Consider the following 27,332-nt stretch of genomic DNA (forward strand, 5'->3'; position numbering starts at 1 on the left):
ATTTCTCTGGAGATATCTGTGAGCAGTTGAATGTGTGATATTCTCTTTCTTACAGAGAATATCCTTTACCTCTGATTTCTGCATCTCTAAAATTATCTTCCATTGTGGGAAACGGTTGGTGTATAGCCTATAACATGTCAATTCTGAATTGTTGGATATGCATCTTACAGTCCATAAAATCCTTTATTGATACTGATCTGAAATTGCTGCTGTAATCGTGCTTAGTCCTCCGACATGGATTTTTCTTGGTATTTTCTGTTTTGTCTTTTTAAAGTTTGTTTTTTGTTCTTGCTTTGCATGAGAAGTGATCAGATCAGATGTCAGCTGCACTACACACTTTAATATCCTGGATAAGTTCAGCTACGTTTTCATTCCAGTAGACAGGCTTTTAATCTGATCTATGGGTAGATATCTTACTAGTGGAATGAATATTCCACCAACAAGCAACCCCAGAGTGATTCTGTCAGTCTTATGCCATCCTGACTTTTCATTAGTAGCATTTGTGTGTGTGTGTGTATATATATATATATATATATATATGTACATACACATATGACTGTATTTTTATAAATAAATATTTTCAACCACACATACTAATTCCATTCTTCTCTCTGGTTGTCAGGCCTTTCCAATGTACGCAGATGTCGTGGCTGAGGACAGTGTCACAGTGTGTAGCGAGCTGTGAGTTCATCAGCACAGTTGTCTGTTGGTGTGCAGTATCCTATAATTGTCATTTTCATATATCACGTCTGAAATGCAGCTCGGAGAAATTGGCTGTTAATTGGCTCCCAGTCCTTCTGCAGTTTTTCAGCATTAGAAGTCCTAATTTAATGTTACTCTTTCTGCAAGGAGGAAGAACCATTTTCCTGTCATGGTTCATCATGCATATGATGAATTCTTATATATAGTTATATCTTTTAACCCACTCCTTGACTTTGGCATAAGCTGTGAATTTTGAGAACAAATTAATCTGTTTTCTTAGTTACTTGTATAGCTTTTGACCTTGCTGATTTCTAGTATCCCAGAGAGCTATAATTGAAGCTGGTAGAGTAGCATTCATTTTGGAAATTGCTGTTGCATTTGGAAAATGTTACTGCCACTCCTCCATGCTTTCCCCAGCTGTGTGATGCTGTGCTGCTGGAAAAAGGGGAGGCAGGAGCACTCTGGTATTCAGTTCCATCAGCCAGCCAAGTCAGCCCAGCCTGAGGAGTCATTGAAGTGATTTGACTAAGGCAAGCAAGGAGAGGCTTGGAGATGGAACTGCTACTTGGCATATGGTGATTGCAAGTGACAGAGGGTAGTAGCTGCTCCTGATGTATCCATTCACAGAGCTGTCTTCTAAGAGCCTCAGTACCCTGATAATTTCTCCTCAGACTCTTTCTGAGACATCATTTAGCATACAGTTTGTTGCAGTGGCAGGGTTGTTTGGTTTATTGACCCAAGTGCTGTTCTTGGTATCTCAGTTTGCTTGACACTCGTAAGTCTGCAGTTCGCTACTGAGGATGAGTGAGAAATGGGTGGGTGTGTAGAACAGCAGCTGGATTGTATTGCACGTTATCCTTACTCTTCTGATTCAAAATACTCCTGCCTAGTTGTGCTTGGTCCTTTTATACAAACAGCGTGTACTTTTGAGAGCTACAGTGATAATAACTTGTTCTCTTTCATTTGTATATTTGTGTGCATGGTGGGGAAATTTTCACTGCTGTTATAGGAAGGAATTTTGTCTTCATAGAAAGTCTTAAATGATACTGGCTTGCTGTCATGTAGTATGGTGTGCTGATTTGTAACCTTCAGTCCACTGGCCAGGTTGCTTGGCTTTGTCATAATCAGATCTCTCTATATATCATTGAATATCTGCAGTGCAAAATATACATAAAAAAATCTTAAGGATGTCTTCTGAATGCAATGTGAGTATTATTCGAATGCCTTCTTCACTTAAGTGACATAGAATTACAGTGGGAAAAAATGTATAGGCATGCATCTCCGGCTTTCCCTGGGATCATGGGCAGTGTTACATATTACTGCTAAAGCCTGTAATCACAGGTGGAGACTGCTGCAAGGGATAATCTCTTGTTTGTTACATTGAGTGCTTTTTCTTTTCTTCTGTTTTTTTAATGAGTCCCTTTCTGAAGTAGGCTAAGCCTAGTTGTCCTTTTATCAAATCCCAGTTGGTGATCGCTATTAGCAACAAGATAACACGTTTTCACAAGCTTGCACCTGGTTTAAAAAAAACAAAAACAAAAAGAAATGTGTCCTGCTTTGCATATAAGCTTTGTCTCTTAGGTTATAAGAGTTCACTTTGAATAGCTGATTCATGTTCTGTACTTCTGCTCTGTGAGAAGCTGTAATGCGTTTTGTTGGGCTCGCATGCCGCGAAATTAAGTAACTGGAGAAGGTTCATATGCAGATTTTTCATCTCTGCTCGACGTTAATGATTTAATTCCATAATGAATGGAAGGCATACGTATGGATGCCACGAAGGTATAAAGTGAGGATTGTTTTTGAAGAACTAATGCTAGCCTGATAGAGGACCCTGTAGCCTTAAACAGTTAATTGCTTCAGTAGAAGCTGAGTTATTAAATCAACTGTATAGAAAGGAGTTACTGTAGTCCTTCCTAGTAGGTTTTCTGCAGATAAAAAAGGGTTGTTTAGGCTGAATCCAGCATTCCTTAAAATCAATGAAAAGGTCGTTTTCTGTTTGTGAAATGTGGGTCTTAAGGTGCTGGAACCTCAGGTGACATAACAGCTCAGCATTTATTCTACCTCTTCCCCACCACCAACCCTACCAATTGGTTTGTGTTATCTTACTTTTGCCCACAGAAGCAGTGCTGCCATTATGTGCAATCATGAGTAAACACAGTACACACCTCATCAGTGGTTGTATCGTCATGAGCTTATAATGTATCACCGACGCAGAATTTGAGGGGAATCATCTTACAAACTGATGCAAAGAGAAAAAGCAAAGACGTTGTATGGCACATGGTGACTGTAATGACAACATCTGTAGAAAACTGAAATATCCAGTGTTTACATACCTGGCTCTGCTTAGTCTTCCCATGGACAATGAATAGAACATAGAAGTTCTAAAACAGTGCCAAGTAAATGTATTTTTTGGAAACAAAGTGTATCAGTTGTGGCTGAATAAATATACAGTATAGTAGTACTGTCTCATTCTGGATAAGTTGTTCTTAAGTAGATACTTGAAATAACAAATCCTTCCTATAGCTTTCTTATGGCACAAGTAAAACTATATCAGCATCCGGCAAAGTTCTTGATGTTTGGATTTTAGTGAGATGAGTGGGAGTGAAGGTCTTGGATCTGGTTTGGTTTGCAGCTCCCCAGCAAGCATTGCAAGAGACTTCCCAGTGTGTTGTAAGCTTTCTGAAGGACTTACGTTGGTGTGTTAGGCTTTGTGTTTGTTTCATGTGGAAGCTGATTGGCAGTCTCGTGTGAATACAAGAGGCTGTCACCCCGGGATGCTCCCATGGGGTCTCTAAGTGGGAGTGTTGTGGAAATGCTGCATACCCTCCCTCAAGGCAACAGGGTTCTGTACCCAACTGTTTGGCAATACCAGTGAAGAAAACAAGCCAAGTGCTAACTAGCTCCTCAGGGGTTTTTGCTCAGCCCTTTGCTTTGGGAGGCTGGTTGTCTGATGAGTGAGGAGCAGCTGAGGTTACCAGGAACAGCAGGTGAGAATGATGAAGCCTTCAAAGAAGAGTCAGGGTTGGAAGGAGCTTTGGGAGCTTGTCTGGTCCAACCTCTTCCTCCAGCAGAGATACTTGGAGCAGGGTACCCAGCACCACATCCATGAGCATTTTGAAGGTCTCCAAGAAGGAGACCCCACAGGCTTTGAGCAGCCTTTGCCGGTGTTCTATCACTCGCACAACACAAAAGTGTCAATTTCTGCCTGTTGCCTCTTGTGCTGGCACTGAGTAGAGCCTAGGTCTGTCCTCTCTGCACACTCCCTCCAGGTATTTACAAACGTTTATGGTTTCCTTCTGAGCATCCTCTTCTCTAGGCCGAACAGTACCTGCACTCTCAGCCTCTCCTCATAGGTGAGGTGCAAGTAGAGGAGCTCTGAGGTGCAGTTCTAGGTTTGCCCTGAGTTAATTAACTCAGTTATTTAACTCATACATCTATTTTAAAGGAAATCAGCTCTGATTGCCCAGTTGATTGGTACTGTTTACTGCTAACATCAACATTCTTAGATTAAAAGTCATTCTGAGGGGCAGTATTCAGGCACATGTATATACAAATTTACCTAACCCGTTACTGACCCCACACATCCATTCTGTCCCCACGGGCTCTGTCACCAGAGCAGAGCTCAGTGCTGCCTCTCTGCTCTCTATGAGGAGCTGTGGGCACCATGATGCCTCCCCTGAGCTCCTCTGCTCTAGGCTGAGCAAACCCATAGACTTCAGCTGCTCCTTATAATACATCTTCCCCTCCAGACCCTTCTCCAACTTTGTAGCCCTCCTTTGGATGCTCTCTAGTAGTTTTATATTGGTTTTGTGATGTTAATTCCTCCTTAACACACTTGAATTCCACCCTGAAAGCATTCTGGTACTTTGTCAGGTCTAAATGAGGGGCATGAGATGTACTTGAAAGTGCTTGTGTGTTTTCACCCCGTTTTTTGGTAGTCTATTAATCTCTGACACAGTTCCATGAAATACAGCCTTCATTTGAAAAAACTAACTTTTCTTGATCCAAGAGATTAAATGTGGCTGTAAATTTTTAAGTAGAACCAGTTGCTGCTTTTCCCCATCAAAGAAAGACTTGTGAACTTGAACGAGCAAGACTTAAGGAAAACATTCTCCTGGGGAAAGGTGATTAGTTAATACTTAAGTGATATCTTTCTCTTTCTTCTCCCCATTTCTCCAGACCTGAAACAACACAAACACTTCTTCCTACATCAAAAGAACACTACAGACCTCCTTTTTTATTGGGACAGATATCACAAGCAGTAGACCTTTACTTTTCACTAAACTAGGGCAATGGTGCAGATTTTTGCCATTCCCTTAAGAACTTAAAGTAGGTCGTAAGACCCACCACCACATCCTCCAACTAGTATAAATCTTGGTTTCCAGAGTTTTAATTACAGTGGCTGCTCCCATTAGGTGGTCTTGTTTCATGGCAGGATGCTAGACAGCTCTCTTGCTCTAAGTCATTTATGTGGACTGCGGGTATGTCTGTCAAACCATAATGAGCAATGAAAGAATGAAGAATGTTAATTTAACTGATGCTGCTTTTGCTGTTAACGTAAGTACCACCAGCTGCACCTCATAAACATTGCTGTTTGCTTGCCTGAGCTTTGCTATTCAGTGAGACCCAGCTTGATTGATAGAGGCAGAATTAGAATGATGGCTTGCATGTCGCAGCTCTTCTGTAACGCTACTTCTGTGAATGCTTTTTTGTTGCGAGAGACAGCTCCTAAATTTTAATTGCTTTTCAAACTAGCAAGTGCTGCTTGTGTCAAATGCTGATAATTGGTTTATGACATGGAGGTATTATAAATTAAGGAGAGGTCAGTGTAGATAATGTGTGTATTACCTGCTGGAGGAAAAAATGGTTGGGGAGAAGTGACACTTGGGAGAACCTTGCTTGGGTGTGCGGAGCTCTCAGTGCTTGAGTGTGCCTTCTTGAACAATGGGCCCTGATAGGAAAGGACTGCCTGGAACAATAGCAGTGCTCCAAGTCACTTTATAATTAGAGAAATTACTGAATAATTCAAAACTCTGTGAATGGTTTTTGTTTTCCGGCCCATTAAGTGTTCATGCAAACCTTCAAAATAGAGCTGCATACCTCCTCTCACCTGTCAGCCATCATGTGCGCTTGAGCAAAAGCAGGTTTTGTTCCTAGGGCACATTGCTAGGAAGGCGATTAACCCCCAGGATTTGATGCAGACCACTTGTGCTCCGCTGCCAGCTCATCTAGAAGCATCTCTCTTCCCTTCCAGCCCTTACTCCACTGATTAATGGGCTCCTGTATTGCCTAGCATGAAGCTACTTCTCATTGACATCCTGTCCAGCGGTTCCTTCTTGGCCGTCTTTGTTTCTTGAAGTCTTCCTTCTTTTCAGTCTCACTTTGTCCTGACATACTCAGTTATTTTGGGAGTGATTTACTACATGTTTCTGGCTTTACTCTTAGAGTACGTCACGGTGAAATGCTTTAAATCTAAATGTCTGAAAACTTTAGGATTTGAATTATGTAGGATTTAAAACAAAGAGTGCTCATGGAAGTAATTGATTTATTTTTGTTCGATATCGTATCTCATTCATTTCCGTAATATTCTTCAGTTAGTAATAATTCAAATAACTTTCAACTAAATACCTTAATTCTATGCTACTCTTTGTTATTTATAATGTGCTCTTATCTGTGCACACTGCTAGGCTTTAAAACTTTATATTCTTTAAGTAATTTTGTAGCTTTTAAAATTGTTTAAATTAGATTACCTGCTACTGACAGTGTGCCACATGATGGGTGTTGTTTTGTGCTTATAATCGGTGAAGCTTCTTGTAAGCTTTTGGGTCAGATAGAGAAGAACCTCCATGGAAGTGGCCTTTTATTCATATTAATGCTGTGGACATCATGGCTGCTGTCTGCTTTTGGTCACAGTCTGCACCATAACCTGTATTCAAAGAGAATTGCGTAAGCTCATGGACACCACGAGTATGTGTTTAAGTGTAATGAAGCTTTTCCAAAAATGCTTGTATGTCCTTCTAGGGACCTAAGCTGGTTATTATATGGCCCCATGCCTTTAAGGCAATAAAGTCAGCTTTTAATATCTTTCTCCTCCACTTGGTTGTCTGTTTCTAGCCTGTGACTGAGAAATTAACTTTTCTTGATCTTACTTTCAGTGAATTGGTCCCGAGGCAGAAAATAATCCCTGATCAACTGTGGGCTGTGTTGAAATAATAATAGTATATATATATATATATATATATAAAGTGATTCTGTATAGCCAATACTGAAAAACATGACTTCTTGGGAAAGCTTTGAAAAGGAAAAGATGAATGTAAAAGCACTCAAGCACTTGTAAATATTTAAGTATATATTTAAGCTTTACACATGTTTAAATGTCCACGAGTGCTTGAATTGATTCTAGATGTCCAGGGATTTTATGTATAATTCCAGTGTGTTATCTAAAAGGAATTATGATGTATTGTTTAACTTTAAACTCTTACGTTAAATCTAGGTTTTAATATTAAGCTTTTTAAGTGAAATCTGAAACTAATATATTTTAATCCTTCAAAAAGGAAAAATATCTATTTAAATAATATTTGGTGTGAATTTGATTACACTTTCTTACAGGCAAAATACTTTCACTGGGTTATTACTTAAGGAAGGAGGTGAAAGTATTTTCCCGTCTTGTTAAGAGTGTTTCCATTTTAGTGGACAGAACTATTTCAATTGTAGCTCCTAAAAGTATTTCTTCCATAAATCAAAGAGTCATTTTAATGGACCCAGTATTAGCAAACAAAATTCCATTAACATTTAATATCATTTTTAAAGCATGGAGTTTCCATTCATTACCATTTATTATCTGGTTCTTTTAGGTTACTTCCCCCCCCTAACTTTTTAATATGGCAAACCAAAGACTACTTGCTTGTATTCAGATACTGTTCCACTGGCAGAATTTGCAGTTTCAGCCTAAGATGCATCCTTCCCTAGGCACATTCCTTATCCTCTTTCCATTCATATCCTCTGGCTAGCACAAGATTCTGAGTGTATCTGGTAAAGCAAATCAGTTCCTTAGCCTGTGTCAGCATGCTGCAGCCATTCCAGAGCATCCAGGAGGGATAAAATGTCAAGTGAGTTATGTAGAGGTAACATCTTTTCCACCAGGAATTTACTGCATCTGGTTTCAGAGGGTACTGATGCTATATTAAGCCCTGTAGTGGTACACGCAATTATATGGCTATGTGATGTTTGTTTCCCCTTCTTCCCTTCAAGAAGGAAGGAAAACCTCAAGACAGTAAGTCTAGCCGGCTTTTGTTCAACTCAGTTTATATCTTGGAGAAAATAGGCACAGGGGTATGTCAGCCTTTCTGCATCTGGAAAAAGAGTACCATGCATGTCCATGTGGAAGGCACAAAGTCAGGATCAAATGGGTTAAGCTCTCAGCTTCTGAGGTCCTCGTCTCAAATCTTGGTAGCACCATTTCTTCCTTTCTGTCTGGCATTGCTGGAAGTTTTGTCATAAACAGAGCTATTGCTTCAAGAGTGCTTCAGCAGATGAAATATTCCATGTTTTATACTGAATGGTTGGAGCAGGTTGCCTTTTTCTGAACAATGAGAAAACCAAATAAACAAAAAAATCCCAAACCCGCAACCAAGCAACTTTGGATCTCATATGAGAAATAACTCAAATCAAGGCAGGCTTCATTAAGCGATCTGCAAGTAACATTTTTGTTTTCAGCAGCTCCATTTACCTTGTGCAAATTTTCATCAGCATTCCAGGTAGACTCCTTAATGTACTACTAACCATTATTTTCTCACCTAGTTTTTTCACTACTGACAGATAATAGATGATCCTATTACAAATAAATTTGACACTGCATCCATGAAAATGTGAAAATTGGAGTCTCTCATCATTATTTAAAATATGTGCTCACTCACTCAAATGAGGTATAAGAGTCTACTTTGGAGATAAAGTAGGCCAGATTGCTGGAAAGGCTGCTTCGGTGTCACACAGGTTAATGCAGATGTATTATGTATTTATATAGCCTATAGGAGGATAACTTTTTAGCAAATCATTTGGACTGAATGTGCACTTGATCAGGACCCTCATTAATAACCCATGGCCGTACTATTCTCATAGCGAGAAGTTACCTTTGCAGTCATAAAGATTAATTCTGGGGCTGTCTATTGTAGTTTGGGAGAAAAAAAAATCCAAGGAAGCGGGTCAGTTATGGGTTCAGTGCTGAGCACAGATCCATTTAGAATTAGTCATAGCTTGAGATCATAGAATGATTCAATGCAGATCCTGCACTGTCCCTGATGTTTTGATTAGAATAGCCTTTTTCAGCCACAATTCTGGAAATGGGGACAAAATGTGTTTTTTTCTCTGAAGATGAGGGTTGTGTGTGTTGCTTTTTGTTCTGTTGGTGTGGTTTTTGCTAAAGACTGAGCTGACTTTTTGCATTAAACTTCTTTCTAAAATCAGCTGCGCAGCAAATGAAGTGTCTGGAATGTGTGTTCACATGAGCTGCTGCACCTCAGTGCAGCCCTCATGGCAGACTGTGACCTCTATGCAGAAAATACTGAAAATAAGCAACTTCTGGGTATCACATCAGGCCTGCACTTTGAACTCAATTGCAGTCATCCAGTCAGATGGTAGTAACTAATGTGCTACGAATCCTACAGCCAGTAGCATTCTGTGCAAGGGAGGAAGTGGGGAATTGGAGAGCAATTGCATTACCAGAGAAGGGCAACAAAGCTGGGTCTGAAGCACGAATCTTATGAGGCATGGTTGAGGGAACTGGAATTGTTTAGTCTGGAGGAGAGGAAATTGAAGGGAGATGGTATTGCTCTCTTAAAACTCCTTGAAAGGAGGATGGAGCCAGGTGGGGGTCAGACTCTGCTCCCGGGTAACACTAATCTAACAATAGTAGAGGTAACAGCTTTAAATTATGACAGGGGATGTTCAAGTTGTATATTAGGAAAAACTTCTCAGAAGGAGTGGTGATGCATTGGAACAGCGTGCCTGGGGAGGTGGTGGAGTCACCATCTCTGGAGTTATACAAGAAAAGAGTGGATGTTGCATTGAGTGACATTATCTAGGGCACTGGTGGGTGTGGGTTGATGGTTGGGTAGGTGATCATTATTGGTCTTTCCAACTATAGTGGTTCTGTGATTCTGTAACTATGAGTACTTCAACCTGTAACAGGATTTCCACTTTTGGTGGAGCACCAGAAGACAGCACACTGGAAATTCTTTGCAGCCCAGACATCTTCAATTAATGTGCTGGATTGTTGTAAAGCCTCATTGAAGTTATATGGCTCCTGAAGGATGTAGGAGGTCCCTAGGAGAAATAGTTGCATGGGTCAGTTGCATGAAGGCAGTTGGTATTTTGATTTTTGTACTGTGCATATTGCAAATGATGCTCATAAAAGAGGATGGTGAGGCACTGGAACAAGTTGCTTAAGGAGGTTGTGGATGCCCCATCCCTGCAGGCATTTAAGGCCAGGCTGGATGTGGCTCTGGGCAGCCTGCTGGTTGGTGACCCTGCACACAGCAGGAGGGTTGAAACCAGATGGTCATTGTGGTCCTTTTCAACCCAGGCCATTCTGTGATTCTGTGATTAAGAGGACACTGAGTAAGAATTTGAGTAGAGATACTGATGAAATGTAGAGCCTGTCACTAGAAAGCATATCACCAGAGAGCTGGAGCTATAGAGAGGACTTTTGCACTAATTCTGTCATCACCTTCGAGGTCTGAGGGTGAAACAATGGAGGTAAATGGCAGAATCCCTTTAGCTGGAGTGCGTTCACTGTGCGTGCTGCCAATGTGAAGAAGTAGATATGAGATAGGCTTATTCAGAGCGTTTGATGACAGGATGCAGGGCACTGCCTGGGGCTGTAAGGCAAATAACAGTAGTCTTCTCCATGGGTGCTATTTAATTTTTTTTTAAATGAGTACCTTTCTGACTGTGCTGGTGTTGTCTTGCAACAGAAAAGTAAGCTATCTGTGCAGCTGCTGAAGTCGGACATGGTTTACTTTAAGCTGGATGTAGATGTTTCAAGGGAAGCACTGCAGTTCTTCCTGTGCAGTATTTGTTGTTCCTCTAGATTCAAAGTATCATGAGGGTGTTAGTAACTTAGTGACATGAAATGATCTGCTCTGGCGCCTCAAGTAAGTAGTTGTAGGAATGCTGTCCGCAAAGTCTATTCTTCCCTCTACTCTGTACTGGTGAGGCCTCATCTGGAGTATTGTGTCCAGATGTGGAGTCCTCAGTACAGGAAATACATGGACCTGTTGGAGTGTGTCCAGAGGAGGGTGACAAAAAGGGATGCCAACATCAGAGTCTATGGACTTTTCTTAGGAAAACTTAGTTATCAGTCTACCCAGTGGTGGAAGTTTCTCAGCACTGCATGTAAAGAATCTAAACCCAATGTTTTTATGTAACTTAATTCCTAAATTAAATCTCAGAGCTCAGTTTGAACAGCACGATTGCCTCACTCAGTTGAATAAATTCTGTGATAGTCCTACATGCTAAAATCAACAATTAGCATCAGGAGAACAAATTCTTGCTGTGAAGGAATTACTTCTTTTTCTAATCATTCTCAAGGACTCAAAAGTTTGATTGACAGTAACCTGCTCACCTCCCACACTTCCTTTTCTGTCTTCACTTGCTTTTTTTCCCCTTTCACTGAAGGAGATCTTTTGTAATCAGGCTGTTTATTTTGCTGTTTTCTTTGGGGATGACAAATTAAGCTACAGATCTTTTTTTAGTGTTGTAAATGCAAGTTGGAGAGAATGGTTTGAGAGCTCCACCATGTCAGGGGGCTGCTGGTGGTCAGCTCTTGGGATCTGATTCATTGCCTTGGAAAGACGGTCAAAATCTGTGCCTCAAAGGTGTGAGCTTTTGAGCCTTGTCATCCTAATATTGATTTAGGGTGTAATAAAATGGGACTGCTGATAAAGGATTGAGCAAGAGAAATACAATTAGTGCCAATCAACATGAGCTTATAGAAAATAAATCCTGTCAAGGTAACCTGATGTCTATTAGGTGTTTTTAATGCATTTGCATGTTTAGATTATAAAGGTAAGATTTGTTATTTGTGGCTTCTACAAGACATTTGACTTAATAACATAGTTTTGATTAATTTGATGTGGCATACGTGAGGAATGAAATTGAGCTTTCTCAGCTTCAGCCTTTTTAAGGTTCATGTCTTCAGGAGTAGTCAGCATAGGTTCACCAAGGGGAGGTCATGCTCAACCAACCTGGTAGCCTTCTATGATGTTGTCACTGGCTGGGTGGATGGGGGTGAGAGCGGTGGATGTAGTCTACCTTGATTTCAGCAAGGCATTTGATACTGTCTCGCATGGCATCCTTATAGCTGACTCTAACTAAGCTGAAGAAGTGTGGGATAGATGAGTAGACAGTGAGGTGGGTTGAGAGCTGGCTGACTGGCAGAGCACAGAGGGTTGGTGGTGGTGGTGCAGAGGCTGGTTGGAGAACAGTCTAGAGGCTGTGCTCTATCTGGATCTGACCCTACTGCAGATGCTCTCAGAGTCTATTGGCAGCTCAAGGAGTACGATGGTGGTTAGGGGCAGGAGAGCATGACTTCAAGCCACTGGAGTTTCTTAAAATCATGTATTACCTTAATCAAAGTGAAGGAAAGAACTGATTTATGCTCTTTCTGTGGGGAAACATTTAAGAAAGCAAGATTCTTCAGCCTGTTGAACAAAAAAAAAAGTAACAAGATTTGTTGTCTAGAAGTGAAAGCCAAGAAAATTTGTGATAGAAAACAAAAACGAAATAGATTTTGACAGCAGGAATAATTAATCAGTAAACCTTTTACCAACGCCCCCGAGACATCTCTAGAAATTTGGTGATCGTGACTGGACTTTTTCTTTCTGAACAAGGCAAGAAATCGAGCCCTGTGCATTATAGTTTCCAACAAGATCAGCCTAAGGCAACAAAGGGACTGCTAGGGTTATCTAGTCAGTAAATAGTGCGGTGGTCACTGTGAAGAGGATAGGGCTCGTCTGCTCTGCAATGAAACTCTTATTCTAAAGTGAGTCAGAGAAAATGGAGATTGTAATTGGGGAATCAGAGTTGATGATACCTGTCAGTCCTCCAGTGCCTCCTCTAGGTAGACAATCAAAGCTTTGAAAACCTTCTGGAGATGCAGAATGTTGCTAGCTGTAGCACACTACAGCAGCGTTCTCACCCTGGCTGTATTTTCTCTTCCAGACTACTTTGCTCTTAAATATTGCATAAGGATGTTTTCTTGGGGCATAGCGATGTTGACTCATCTCATAAGCAAAACAATTTCTTCGCTTTTTTGAGCACAGGCTGTTCTTGATACTGTGAGCACCCTTCCCATTTTGCAGTATTAGACCTAACAGAATGAGTTTTTTGGTTTTTTCCCTCCTCCTGCTGTCGCTGGTACAGTGTGAACAAGTGCATTTCATGTTGTCTGCAAAGTTTCATGTAAAAACAGAATTTTCTTTGGCCTTTCTTCTTAGAGCTGCTGTCCTGGCTCTCAGTCCTGTCTATTCCTGCCCTGATCTCCAAGACCTCTCTCATCTACCAGCATTCCCCCAGCACTACAGAGCACTCATGGTGTGGCTGTGTTCACATCACCTACACTTCCTTTTGTTACCTGATTCCCAAGATAAACCTAAACATCTGCACATGGCAAAACAATAGATTTGTTCTAAGTTTCTGTTTTATGTATTTATTTATTTCCAGAAAGATCTGGAGAAGGTCTTGAACCACATGCAGTTCGTTTGTGTTGTCAGAGCAGTTGAGTTCTTTTCAGCTTGAAACTCTGGGGCTTTCAATGATAGTCCCTCCAGCTGCTTCAGTGAAGCAATGGAGTCGCGAAGATACGTTAGTCAAACTGGCCTAAAAGTTTCCAGCCTTTTTATTCCAATGCCTTCAAATCATTGTAGAAAAAGGTATTTTGCTAGTCTTTACTTCAGTAAAGAAATAAAAAGCCTTTCAGCACATGTACTTGCCTATTACCTTCATCAAATCTCCAGCAAAGCCAGTGGACTTCAATGAGTCATGAAGAAGCTGACTCCACTTTAAGGAAATGTACCTCTTTGACAAGACTGTAAGCATTTGTCTTCAAAGAAACCTCACTATTCAGGTGAACAATTTTGAACTACACATTGCAGATGCATTAGAACTCAGCGTTCATTTGAATAAGCGGTCTGTTCGGCAGTCTTTTTACATGTGAATATTTCACATATCTCTTTTGAACTCTACACATCTCAGCACCTCTCCTTGAGCTTTTCCTGGGGAATAAAAATTAAATAAACTTAGAATGAGTAAGAAATTCCTATTTGCATCATCATTCATCTGCTTGTAAGTCTTGCTACAGAATACCACATAAATTAATGCTGCCTGGATAATGTAATTCTGTGTTTAACATGGCTCAGGAGAAGGAAAGTGAAATAAATTCTTAGAAGATGGGTTCCTAAAGTATCTGTCTGCGTTTTCTTGGGCAGCTGAAGGAACTGGGGCTGCTTAGTCTGGGGAAAAGGAGGCTGAGGGAAGACCTTATTGCTCTCTGCCAGTGTTTGAAAGGTGATCACAGTGAGATCAGGGTGGGTCTCTTCTCACTGGAGACAGGTGACAGGATGAGGGGAGATGGCCTCAAGTCGTGCCAGGGTAAGTTTAGGTTGGATATCAGGAAAAACTTCTTTACAGAAAGGGTTGTTGAGCTCTGGAATTGGCTGCCTAGGGATGTGGTTGAGTCACCATCCCTGGATGTGTTTAAAAACCATTTGGATGTGGTGCTCAGGGACATGGTTTAGCAGCGGGTTGTTAGTGAGGGTAGTATGAGTAGGTTGCGGTTGGATTTGGTGATCTTGAAGGTCTTTTCTAGCTTGAGCACTTCCATGACTCTGTGATTCTTTAGCAGTTCTGTTCAGGTAGGCTGGTGTATACTTTAACCTAAAGCATCAGCTCAAGGACATCTGAAGAAAAAGATGGGACGTGATAGGCTGCTGATGCTGAATGTCTGATCGTGTGTATAGATTTGTCAGTGTTAATGAACTGTGATCTTTGTATATCTTGTGGAGATTTAAAGGATTTTGGGAAAAGAAAAAAAAAAAGGAGATTGAATGTCTGTAAAGTATCTTGGCAAACTTTGCTGTAATTGCTCATTTCGTTTCAGTTTGCAAAAATAACTTTGTTTATGATCTGATATTTTTAATAGCGTATTTCACTGTTTCCATTTAAACTTCGAAGTGACATCTTTGTTTTTCCCTTTTAAAGAGCAGCATAATCCAGATGCCTGTCAAAAGAGATGTTGATGTAGCATTTATGAGTAATCCTTCTGTTTGAGTTTTTTGTTTTGTCAGAAATGTTTGCCAAGCTCTTATGAAGCTCCCCATGAATATTATTGATGCATACTTCCCTTTAAAGAAGTGATTAGCCATGCAGGAATTCAAACTGAACAGTCAGTTCTAAAGCACAAATGTTTTCTCAAAAGCTATGCAGTGTCATAGGAGGAGTTAATTTGTCTGTGTAATGGAAAAGAGGGGTACTGAGCTAAGTGTTCTCTTTCCCTTAACCCAACTGAACTCTGATGAAGCAGAGGTCAGCGGTCTAGTTTTGGAGACACTTGAAGAAGTGTTGAACTGCAGAACCTTAAGGTTACTGTCAGTCTGTTTAAATCTTTGATGACAAGATGTTAATAGTTCCCTGCCTTCCTTCAAACAGTTGAGTGAAATTTCAAGAAATTTAAGAGGAGAAAAACATAGCAAGTAATCTTAGGAATTATAATTTAGATCCCAGAGTTGCTAGACAGTAAATGCAGTGATGGTGCCATTAAAGTATTGATATTAATAACTTGCATATTAGGCACGTGTAGCATTCTCTGCTCTGGTCATCCTTCTTGGGTGACAACTCGGTGGCTATTGCATACATTCTTTCAGGCAATAGTGATAACCAACAGCATTGCCAGGCTTTTTCCAAGCACCTCAGGATCCTCTCAGCTTGCAGTCTCCAGACTCCTCAGTGTTTTAGTTAGTAGAATTCTGTATATTCTTTAATAGATTAGAGTCAACATACACAATAGCATCACTGTACAGAGCTGTCACCTTTCCCTATAAGGATGATGAAGTCAAGCTGGGCTTTGAAAATACATGTATCTTTCAGTCTTGGCTCTAAATAAATATTGCTTTTTGCTTCTATTACAGCCTGCAACACTTGGCTGTAGCCATGCTCGATTGCAGAACCTGCTGAGCTTCTCATGGCTTCTTTGGTTGTTCCCTTTGCAGATCACTTTCTCAGTGTTTGGCAGCATAATAACAGCAGGTGATAGCAGGCACTCTGGAGATTTTCCGTGGTTTTCAGAGCTGGAACAGGTAGATACACCAGAGACAGAGGGATAGCACAGCTGTTGGACCCCAGCCCATGCAGCACTGAGAGCACTGGGTGCATCAGCCCATCCCTCACTCTGTGTCTGCAGGTACTTACCAACTGGAATTATTACTTAGTGAGATGATTGATTTTTGATTTGCCAGATATAATGCTGACAAGAAACCTCCTTTTACTGCTTACGAAACTGTGCAACCCGCCTTGTGTTTATATTGGTGTCTTTCTTTTTTTCCCCCCAGATTTGCTTTCCTTTCTAATTTGCAAAGAGCGTGCTCCACTTGTGCTTCCCTCAGATCTTTTTTCCCTTTCATTGCCTGCCGCCCCACGCTGTAGCATTTGGCATGGGGGAGGATGTCTGCAGGGCAAGACAGCCTGTAAAGGGCATTTTTAAAGCACTTCCTGCTTCCCAGTTGTTCTATAGCTTGTGTGCAGGGGCAGCCTTTTGTAGAACATTTTTGCATGAAAATGTTTCTGATTAATTAACCTGAAATAACAGTCTCCGTGACCTTGGTTTTCATAGAATCATCCAATGGCTAAGGTGGGAGGGAATCTTAAAGACCATCTAGCTCCAATCCCCCTGCAATGGGCAGAGTTGCAAACCATCAGATCACACTGCCCGGTATCCTATACAACCTGTCTTTGGGTGTTTCCAGAGATGGGGCTCATGCAACCTCTCCGGGCAGCCTTTGCAAGCACCTCACCACCCTCTGAGTAAAAGATTTCTTCTTCACATCTAATCTAGCACTCCCCTCTTATAGTTTTAAGCCATTCCCCCTTGTTCTATCACTATCAAACCATGTAAAAAGTTGATCCCCCTCCTGTTTGTAAGCCACCCTTCAAGAAATGGAACAATGCAGTGAAGTCTCCCTGGAGCCTTGTCCAAGCCAAGGCCAACTCCTTCAACCTTTCTTGATACAATAGGTGCTCTAGTCTTTTGATTATCTTTGTAGCTCTCCTTTGGATCCATTTTATCCTTCTTGCTTTCCAAATACTTTTCCAGCTGTGAGAAAGATGTGGAAGGCAAGTGGTGCATGGCATCATTGCTGAGATGGATGCTGTGTGCTTTGCATCGAGGAGCTCAGAATCAGACCCGGGGGGTTCTTGGGCTGCACTTTTCAGGGCTTTGCATAATGCAGAATAAACAAACCCAGAGACCAGCTTCCATCTATTTTCTTTACCGTCTTTCTGCACCAAGAAGCCCACTGCTTCAACAAGTAAAACATTCTTGCTTAAAACCTCTGGCTTTGTTCTGAAGTTTTTGCCTTTTGCTCTGCTTTTCCCTGTATTTTGGAAGCTGTTTGACATGCTCGTGGCAGTTGTATCATGGTAGACAAGTGCTTGCTAATGCTCTCCTGCTTGCTTTCTTATTTTCCCAGTTCTATAGATGCCTCACAAAGTAAGGCAGATCTGTTATTTGCCCCAGGAAGGCTCTTTGATTTTTTCCAAGTTTCCTTTCATTACAGTATTGAGTTGCTGAATGTTGCTGTTTGCTTTGTATTGTGAGGATGCTGCTTAAATCTGTACACTTCTCACACCTTATGCAGCTCTTGGTAGATAAGCTGGTCTGCTCTATTGCCCTTTATAGGGCATCTGTAACACCAAAGCTCTGAAAGACAGTTTTGCTGCATAAGAAAACTGTTTTAACTTAATATAATGCAAAGTCATTCTGTCTTTGGCATTTGGAAACTTGTAATTCACTTCTTAAAGCTCAAGCGTGATGAGACAGGCTTTAAACTGAAGGGCTTGGGCAGTGGGGTCCAAAATGGCACCATTGCAACCAACAGGGTAATAAGCCAGTCCAACCAGAGCAGTGACAGACTTTCCTTAACTGCCTCCAGTGGTATGAGCCAGAAGGTCAGCCACCTCCTTGGTGCTTGGCCTTAGTGAGGTTACATCCAAAGTAGTGGATCCAGTTCTGATCAGTTCAGGAAAGAAAGGGATCTTGTAAGAGAGAGTCTTGTGGAAAGCTGCAAAAAAGATTGGGGGCCTGGGCATCTCCTTTGTGAGGAAAGGCTGAGAGCCCTGGGACTGTTCAGCTTGGAGAGGAGAAGACTGAGGGGGATCTTATCAACACTTGGAGCCATCTAATAAGTGGGAGTCAAGAGGATGGGGCTGGTGATAACAGTCTCTTTCACACCAGTTTTGTATATCATGTAGCCTCCTGGTAGCTCTGCCCCAAAGAGGAGCTGCTGACATCATGAATGTTGCTGCAGTGATGGAGTATCTGAAGCAGATGTCTGGTTTCCAACAAGCTACCTCTAGTCATTTTAATTCAGAAGCCTCGGTGCTACCTAGGATATATGATTTGTCCATTTTGAGGTTGTCAGGCTGCTAATGGATAAATTGGGCTGCTGCTGTAGGCCTTTGTAAGGAAGCCTTCAGCTTCATGAAATATTGATACAGTGAAGTAAGGCTTTATCTTCAAAGCTAGCAAACAAGAGAGAGCACCTCTTGGTGTAGATGTTTAAAGCTCCTTAGTGTATGTCTGCCCCTTCTACTTTCACTGTTCATGTTAGTGGTTCCGAGCTGACTGACAGGTGTTGTTCTTCTCTCTCACTTTGAACTGCTTTTAAGTTTTGATAAGATTGAAATCCTGTCCTATTATCAGCCAAGCTTTTCTGAAGCAGGGTAGAGAAGCCACCTGAAGCCTAGTAAATAAAGTAAATAGTGTATGTTAACCAGTGAAGACTATTAATCCTTTCTTTGTGTTGTCCCAAGTAATAATTTTGACTCCTCTTTGGGACTGCGTGTACAGGAGTAAGGAAACAGATTTTGAACCTAAGCCCGTCTTTGTGTACCATTTTCATGGTGACGGATTATTCCCTTTCTTGCTCCATTTTCCTTCTGAGCCTTTCTTCAAACATCCCATATCCTGCTGTGAGGTCTGTTTCTCTTTTCCCTATGGCACTGCCATCTAGATTCTACAGTCACGCTTTGTAGATGTTCCTCATGGCTTTCACTTTTGAGGTAGGAAAGAAAAAGATTTCCTTCATGTAAAACTGCCATTGGTGTATCAGACTAGTCCTCTTCCTCATCACAAACCCATTTCATTTCATGTTTTGCTGTCAAAGGTGGTTCTTCAGTTCTGCAAAGTCTGTACTTGCTCTTGAACAAGTCCTGATATGGCTTTGGGAAGAGGATGTTTCCCTAGGGAGATATTCCGTGCTGCTGTGGCCCAGTGTTGCCCTTGAAGAGGATGGGGTAACTGTGATGTGGTGATTCACTCCGCAAAGGAGTAATTACTCCCTTGAGTTTCTTTCTGTCCATTCCATAAACTTCTCCATGAAAACAGTGCTTTTTTTTTCCTGAAAAACAGGAAACCGAACCAAACCAACCAACCAAACAAAAAAAAGCTGCTATTTTTGTTGGAGCTTTTTCAAGCAGTTCATGCAGAATTCTTTAAGCATGTCGTGAAAGTCAGAAATACTCCGTTGAAATGTCTCAACAATGTGTTTGAGCAGCATTATATAAATGAATAGACCAACTATTTGGAAAGCCTAAACTCCAAAATGAGTCTAACCCTGTAAACAAAGCAGCTAACGAGGAGAATGCAGCTCTGTATGTATGACAGAGAAGACAGGAATGATGGGGATAATGCAGTCTAGACACTTCTTTTTGTGTGCCTTCCCATTCCTTTCCTTGCTTGTATTATCGTGCTTTGCATTTTTGAGAGACTAACCTTGCAGCTGGCTACTGCTTGAGAAAGAATCTGCTTTTTCTGCATGAAACGAGGACTAAAAATTGTAAATGATTTTGTCTGTTTGCTTTTAGAGATTTCTTTTGGGATGTCAGCAGGCCCCACTTTAAACTTACCTTTTTTCCTTCTCTTTGTAATGGTACATCATGCACTGCAGTCAGCTCTCATTACAGGTATTACAGGTCATTCATTACAACATGAGCTATTTGATCAGCTCATCGAGCCAAAGTTGCTTTATGCTTCATTTACAGAATTATATAAGCATCTACCAGTTCTATTAAACTCTTCTGAAGGAATTTATCATGGCCCAGTGGAGCTCAGGGCTTCACAGACCCCCAGTGTGACCTTGGATGCGTTGTGTCGCTCTTCAGTGTCCTTCTCCTGAACCATGAGCTTCTCAGTGCTCAGCCAGGTTTGGACTTTCACAGGGGAGTGGCTTATTATCTTTATTTCCTTGGTCAGGCTATTTGGACATAGCAACAGTCATACAAATACTCTGTAATAATGTACTTGCAGGATAGGGAGTTGTCCTCTAAGAGGTTTTGCATGATAAACTTTCAACAGCTTGCAGGTAGGGTTAGTGAAGTATTGCTCTACCAATGCAAAATGTGTAGTGTTTCGAATACACAAAACACTATGTTTGTGTCAAACAAAAGATGCTTAAGCTGAGGTTTTGAAAGAGAAACACTTTGGTTTCTTTGGAATGCTTTTAAACTGAGACAGGAGGTTTAGGTTGGATATTAGGAGGAAGTTTTTCACTCATAGGATGGTGACGCACTGGAACAGGTTGCCCAAGGAGGCTGTGGATGCCCCATCCCTGCAGGCATTCAAGGCCAGGCTGGATGTGGCTCTGGGCAGCCTGGTCTGCTGGCTGGAGACCCTGCACATAGCAGGGGGTTGAAACCAGGTGGTCATTGGGTCCTTTTCAACCCAGGCCATTCTGTGATTCTATGAAACCCTAATTACAGTGAACTCCCCTGAAACAACTCAAACTTAAAATTAGCTTATATCAGCTAATTTTTTCATCTGTATCTCTCACCATTGTAAGGATCTTCTTCGTAGAGCCAGAAACTCCAGTTCTAAGAACATGAAATCAATAGGTACTGTTATGCCCACTTAAAAATAAATAAATAAATAAAAATTGTATTGATTTGCAGATAATGACAGCACTTCATTCTTGCGGGATTACATTCCACTTCTCGTCATGGAGATAACTCCCATACATATTAGATCTGAGATGGAGAACGTAGGTATAAAACTGCTTTGCTTTAATGAATAGTCATTTTACTCTGGGCACTAAAATGAGATATATTTCTTTAAATTTATCTCTTGGGATTATTTTTACTTCATGGGCAAACCCCGCGTTACCGAAGACTTGGAATACTATTAAACTTTTAGATAGTCTTGTATCGCCTCATTCTTGCGAGTGCTTGAACTTGTCCTCTCTTTGATAGCAACTAATTAAGCAAAATATCGTGCTCTTTCTGCTCTCCTCCACGTCCTTGATTAGAGGGTTAACACTGTGTTATCACGGGTATTAGATGCTCTTTACTAAACCCTAAGAATCCAGTGGCATCGAACTCCTCACGCTTCATAGCAGATTTCTGTCACCTTCAGAGGATTAAATTCTCCATGCCGATCATGGTGGCATGTACCATCTCCCATCCTGCAGCTGTTTCTTTTTTCTTCTCCTCGCGCTCATTTAAAGGCTATTCTTACAGAGCCTAGGTGACTTCATCTTTGTGTATTAACGTAATTCTCCTCTTCTCTTCCTAGGTAATCTGGCTTCCCAGAAACCTCCTGCTAAATGCAAGGATTTGCTGTCCTGTTTACTGACTATTACACCTGAGGCTGATTTTGATACACAGTCTGGATATCATAGGGTAAGTCTGCAGTTATCTGTTCTTTTTTGCGTTTTAATTTTCCTTTTATCCATCTTACATGAATGTAGTTTGGGTTACGCATTCAGTGACTGCAGCAAATCCTTGTCAGAGCATGTGCAACTGCGTTACAGTAGAAAAAGAACGTAGGAGGCTGAATCTGGAGCTATAAACCTGATCAAGGGTATATGCATTGGGTTGTGTGGCTGCAAGAGGGAGTAGAGTTCATCTCCACAGGCTCAGAGGTTTATATCCTACAGAACTGCGGAGAGCTATAAGCCACTCTGAGTGCAGTGATCGCTCGGAGTTTTAAGCTACAAAATGTACTTATATGTTTGTGTTACAAATGAAACGTTCTTTATTATATAAACACTGTTATAAATACCAGTGAAGTTTGCAAAATTGTGTGTGTAGATTAAATTAAAAAAAAAAAAAAAAAAGGTGGATTAAAGGTTGCCTAGTTTTTCAAAAAGGAGAACTGATTTCCTCTCCTACTCAGTTCTATTACGCACATCAAAGTGGAAACGTAAATATTGACTTCATCACTGAGTGACTCCCTTAGGACTTTTTACCTTTGGGCTGTTAGGGGAGAGTGTAGCTTGGTGGATGTAGATTTGGGTTTTCTATTTTTATTCTTCCTTACAGTGTTGATCCTCTGTTGCTGCCTTCTCTTTCAGCCTGCTGCTTTACTCATTGTACCCCCTTCCTAGCTTATTTTCCCAATCTTCTTTGTGTGTTTCTCCTCACAGAGCTAAGCCTGACCCTTGATGCTGTATGACAGCAGGTCTTGGCATCCTTTGATCACATTCTGTCTTCTCCCTACCAGATATTTAGAACTTTTAGTTAATTCAGGCTGAATGTGTCTCTGGATATTGTCCAGTCTGATCTCCTGCTCAGAGCAGTGTTCCCCAGGTTGCTCCGGGCTGCATGAATTTGAGTTTTGAATATCTCCAATGATGAAGATTTCAGCATTTCTTTGGGCCCCTGTTCCTGTGTTTCACCATCTCATGAAGGATGTTTTCCTCATCTCTCATCGGAACGTTCATTATTGCAGCTCTTCCTTTCTTGTATCTCTCCATACTTTCAAGAACAGGCTCCCTTTCTGCACTGTTCCATTGGGAACTGGAAACCATAGTGTGATCTCTCCCCTCATTCATGCTTTGTGCTCCAGCCACCAATACTCTTCACCTATCCTAAAGAGCTCACAAGCGCTACATGGATGTGTGGGACCAGCCCCTGGACTTGCTGGCTATCTTCTTGCTATAACACAGCCCAGCAGGTGTGCAGTTTCTATTTGTGTCAAGACCACCAAGTCCTCTTTTCTTTTTTTCTTCCCTAATTTTAATCTGTTTAATCTTTCTTGCACACGACACAACAGTTGTTACTTACAGTGCTTGCTGTTTCCTCTTGGTGTTCCTTACTGAACACCTCAGCATCCCCGGCACATCTGGATCATAACCTTTCTGGCAGCCTCTTCCCATAAATAGGTTTGTAGTACACCCATGAAGACTGTTTATAAAGTGTATTTCCCTGAGCAACTAGCTTACAGATTTCAGTGCAGCTTTGGTAATTTAAAAATGCTTCTTAATTCCTATCATTAGTTTGTTCATGGTAAAACAGGAAATTGTGTGTATGCTTCAGTGTGTATAAGTATGTGTAGGGAAGTTTATTTAATCTCTTTCTCTGTGCTACCAGTACAATATCATAAATAGTGTATATAATAATAGAAAAATGAAATTGTTACTTGAAGTTGAGCCTGAATTTTGAATAAGGCTTGTATTTTATATTCCTTCTTTGTTCTGGCATGTGTGTGTAACGCTGTAAAAGTGAATATACCAACAGCTGTAATTGTCTCACAGTTGTAGTAAAATCAAATGTTCTCTAAATAACTTTTTTTTAGTATCCCTCACAATGAATGCAGTGTCATTTTTCCCTGTGTTTTCATGGGGTTTATGTATTGTGAGATGTCCTTGTTCATTGCAGGGGAGTTGGACTAGATGACCTTTTATGGTCCCCTTCCAACTCAAATGATTCTGTCCCAGCCTTGCCTTGACACACTGAACAGATGGGCCTTGGGGAAGGGAGCTGTACTCCAGCAGGCTTTGCTGCCTTGTTCGTTTATAAATGGTCAACAGAAAGGATCAGGAGGACATCAGAACTTCGATGCTCAGACCATAATTATCAGTGTAGCTCAAAAACAAGTTCCTTTCTTTAAATCTGCTGAGGAGGGGAATAAAAGAAAGCATTGGGCAGGTGGAGTGGAGTACAGAGGGTTAAACATACTGAACTGGGGGAAAACAGTGGAGTGGAAAATAGGTAAGAGAAAAGTAGAGAGGAAAAAAATAACACATGGGAAAGTGGATGAAGATTTTAACTTGCAACGTAGCATTTTGGTTTTAATTCAGTGCAAGGTTGTCCAACTGATGAAGAAGTACTTACACTAGAGCAGGTCTTATGGTGATGAGTGACAGTTTAATTCACTTTCTGTGGTGGGGAACGTCTAGCAAATCTGGCTTGATATGTTGCAGCATTGCACAGTTCAAATCAGTATAAAATGCTGAGTATAGTCTTAGCCTGAATATCAGCTTATTGTACTGTTATTGTATCAGATTATGGTATTTCTTTGGATATTTCTGATATCATTTCTGTGATCTACTTGGAAGGGGAGGGTAAAACGACAAAACTAACAAACCAACAACTCTCTTGTCTTTATTGGATCTGATTATCACACAGTTGACACGTGTAGTTGGAAATGAGCTGCCCACTGTGTCCAGGCTACCTCATCAAGGCTTCTGCTGTGGGTTGAGAAGTTGTTCAAAAGTGCCTTGGATTCTTGGGTGGACTTTGTTTCTAGAAATGAGCTGCCTGTAGGAGTAGCATGCTTGTCTGTCTTACCCATTCGAGGATATTCCTAGCTCAGCTGCCCCCCTTCAAACATTTTAGCTTGCTTATTCTTCTGAAGAGGGTAGAAAGTATTTATGTGTGTTGGCCATAGCCGTATATAGCTTGACAATCACATACTGTTGCAGTCTCTGTGTTCTAACTGGGGAAGTATTTAACCTCTGTTGTTTCTGGCTCAGACTAAATTGGCTTGCACCATATGCAGCACCTCATATGAAAATGTGGGGGAAGGAGGGGAGAGGAATCTGAAATGAAAGGAAGAAGTTGAGAGCTGTTATGATGCAGTTTTTTTAGCAACAGCGGGTCTCTCGGCACAGCAACTTGATTGCTTTTCTGAGTGTTTCTTACAAGGAACGAGGGTCAGGAGAGTATGTAAACTCAAACCAAGACCTCTAACGACCACACGCTTTTAGGTGCTTGATTGTGTTTTGCTTTTCATTCTTTGTAGCTTTAGGTGGGTTAAAGAAAAGATTGCAGTCTCTTCCATTCCCCTCTTTTCAGAAGAGAGCAAGCTGAATGAAGTTGTTACTCATGGAAGTCCAGGGTCATACTTCTTGTATGAATTTCTGATAAGCTTTGGGATGAAGAAAGGAAACCTAGGAATAACCGCACTTGTATCTGTATGATATTCATACAGTAACTTAGTTAGGGAAGTACCTCAGGAGGTCATTGTGGTCAACCTCCTGCTCAAAACAGACCAGCTGCAGAGTGGAGCAGGTTGTTCAGTGCTAATATTGTGTCCAGGCGAGTCCTGAGTATCCCTGAGGATGGAGACTCAGCAGCCTTCATGGGCAGATTGTGCTGATTGGTGAAGCACTCACTGATTTTTCCTTCTTCATATCTAATTAGATTTTCCCTTATTGCAACTCATGCCTGCTGCATCTCCTACTGATCGACCACCACATCGCTGAAAGTGGGAGGTTTGAGAGATCTCTTTATAAAGAGCTCAAATAATGTTTTGTTTGTCAAGCAGCTGTGCGTAGGGAAATCTTTTTTTGTGTGTATGTTTGTTTGAGTCCATTTAGCATCTATATTGGACTGTTCTTTCTAACGCAGCTCTGATTCAGCTGCTCTGTCAGGGTGCAGGGTGGAGGGAGACATAGGCAGTGTTAATGCTAACATCTCTATAGGCAGTGGTGAAAATATCTCTGTTCCTCTCTGCCTATAGACAATGTATGCCAGGTAGGCTGGAATTTACTCACAGAGCTTGGAGTCGGGTATTGTTTTTGTTCTGCCACATCCACCTTTGTGCCTAAGCTTCCATGCCATTTAAATAGTGATTATATATTCTTATCCACAAGAGTGCTGTTAGTTCTGCAGTAACTGTTAAATGCTTTTTGCTCCTTGGGAGAAAACTGCTATAAAAAGGGTAAAAATACGTATGTTTACAGTATAAAACACACGCCCATAGTTATACGGGGATATGTTAACTCCATACTCTTAGTAGGCTGCTTTTAAACCAAATTATACTTTTGTAGTGTGTTGTGTTACCATGTAAATTAGATGCTTTTATTCACATCACCTGTTGGAAACTGAAGGAGATATACGTGAGGGTTGCTAGGGCTCCTTCATTTTTCACTTTCCAGACTGAGAAGTAGAAACAAAGCTTGAGAAACTTGTGATCCTTTTAAAAAATTAAGTCCTTTCTTAGAAGTAGTTAAATATTTTTCTGTCAGCTCTAATAATAATGAGTTTTTGATGCCAGGATGAGCGATAATTGCGAATGGCAAAAAGTCATCAGAACATTGTTGCTCAGATTGCAGATTTTATTAATCGTGAAAGAAATTACTCACCTGGAAAGGCTATTTGATAAGTGCTCATTTGCATGAAGGCTTACTTTCTATATTATTTTTTTAAAAAAATAATAATAAAAAAATATATCCCAAACTTTGTTCTCACCTTCAAAATCTTCATTGTTTCATTCCTCCCACCTGGTTTGCAGTACTGTCACCTGTGTTCCTGCTTATCAATGCCAATCTCAGTTTTATCCCCTTTTCTCACAAATGCATCTGACTACTTCTTGGATTTGTTCCAACAGCTGAGTTCCGTGCATCACTCCTGCACACGTCTTCTGCAATTAAACAAGACGTTGATCCTTAATGAATGACTTCTTAGGTAGATGTGTTCTGTCGCCCTTTGCGTGGTTCAGACCTAATGAGGTGCTGGGATTTGTGGATGTAAATTGCATTTCCATCCATTTTTCCTCGCTTTTTTTTTTTTTTTAATATTGTTTTCAATTTGGATCTTGACTTAAAGAAATTGAATGTGGTTAGTCAACGAGGCTGCCCTGTGAGCTTAAAGCAAGGCACATACTGAAGTACCTCTTTAATTGGGCTATTAGCTGGTAAATTCTGCAGCGTATGGGTACAACCTTTGCATGCTTCTGTTACAGGATTCATATACAGAGCATTCCTACAACGTGAGTATTCAGCAGTCATCTGCCTTTTATTCCTCATGCTGAAATACTGATACAGGCAGTGTTTCTGCACCTTATCCTACAGAGATCAGGTGTGTTTAAACCATCCTATTGATAATATCCTGCATGCACCCAAGGCCTTTTTGCAGGATTGTGCCTCCTCGGACCAAGCTGAACGCTGACTACTTTCCTTAATTCTGTTGCATCTACAGCTGCCATTGCTCAGGTGATAATGGGCTGCCACAAGGAAGGTAGGAGCATGGGCTCTGCCCCTGGCTGTGCCACTGGGTCTTCACATCAGCCTGCGGGATGTAGACTATGAGAGGAATAAAGCTGCTACTCCTATGGCAAAAGCAATTTCAGACCCGCAAGT

At 41.1% G+C, this 27,332-nt stretch overlaps 1 protein-coding gene across 20 annotated transcripts in view; it reads left to right on the forward strand.

Annotated features, from left to right (window-relative positions):
• KLHL29 (kelch like family member 29) overlaps nucleotides 1–27,332 on the forward strand; it is a 397,537-nt gene that overhangs the window by 44,282 nt on the left and 325,923 nt on the right. For 13 of the 20 annotated variants that reach the window (XM_085543965.1, XM_085543963.1, XM_085543968.1 and 10 more), the window contains exon 2: nucleotides 21,539–21,645. Coding sequence is in view for 5 of the 20 variants with exons in the window: in XM_085543958.1 (XP_085400084.1) it covers nucleotides 20,967–21,012; nucleotides 21,539–21,645 (153 nt within the window). In the remaining 15 variants the exon portion in view is untranslated. Of the gene's footprint in view, nucleotides 1–20,919; nucleotides 21,013–21,538; nucleotides 21,646–27,332 lie in introns of all 20 variants that reach the window. The other 7 variants (XM_085543958.1, XM_032443409.2, XM_032443408.2 and 4 more) reach the window with 2 other exon arrangements.

This window comes from Coturnix japonica, chromosome 3 (assembly GCF_054131305.1).
Source record: "Coturnix japonica strain WE chromosome 3, WE-NBRP24, whole genome shotgun sequence".
Taxonomy (NCBI): domain Eukaryota; kingdom Metazoa; phylum Chordata; class Aves; order Galliformes; family Phasianidae; genus Coturnix; species Coturnix japonica.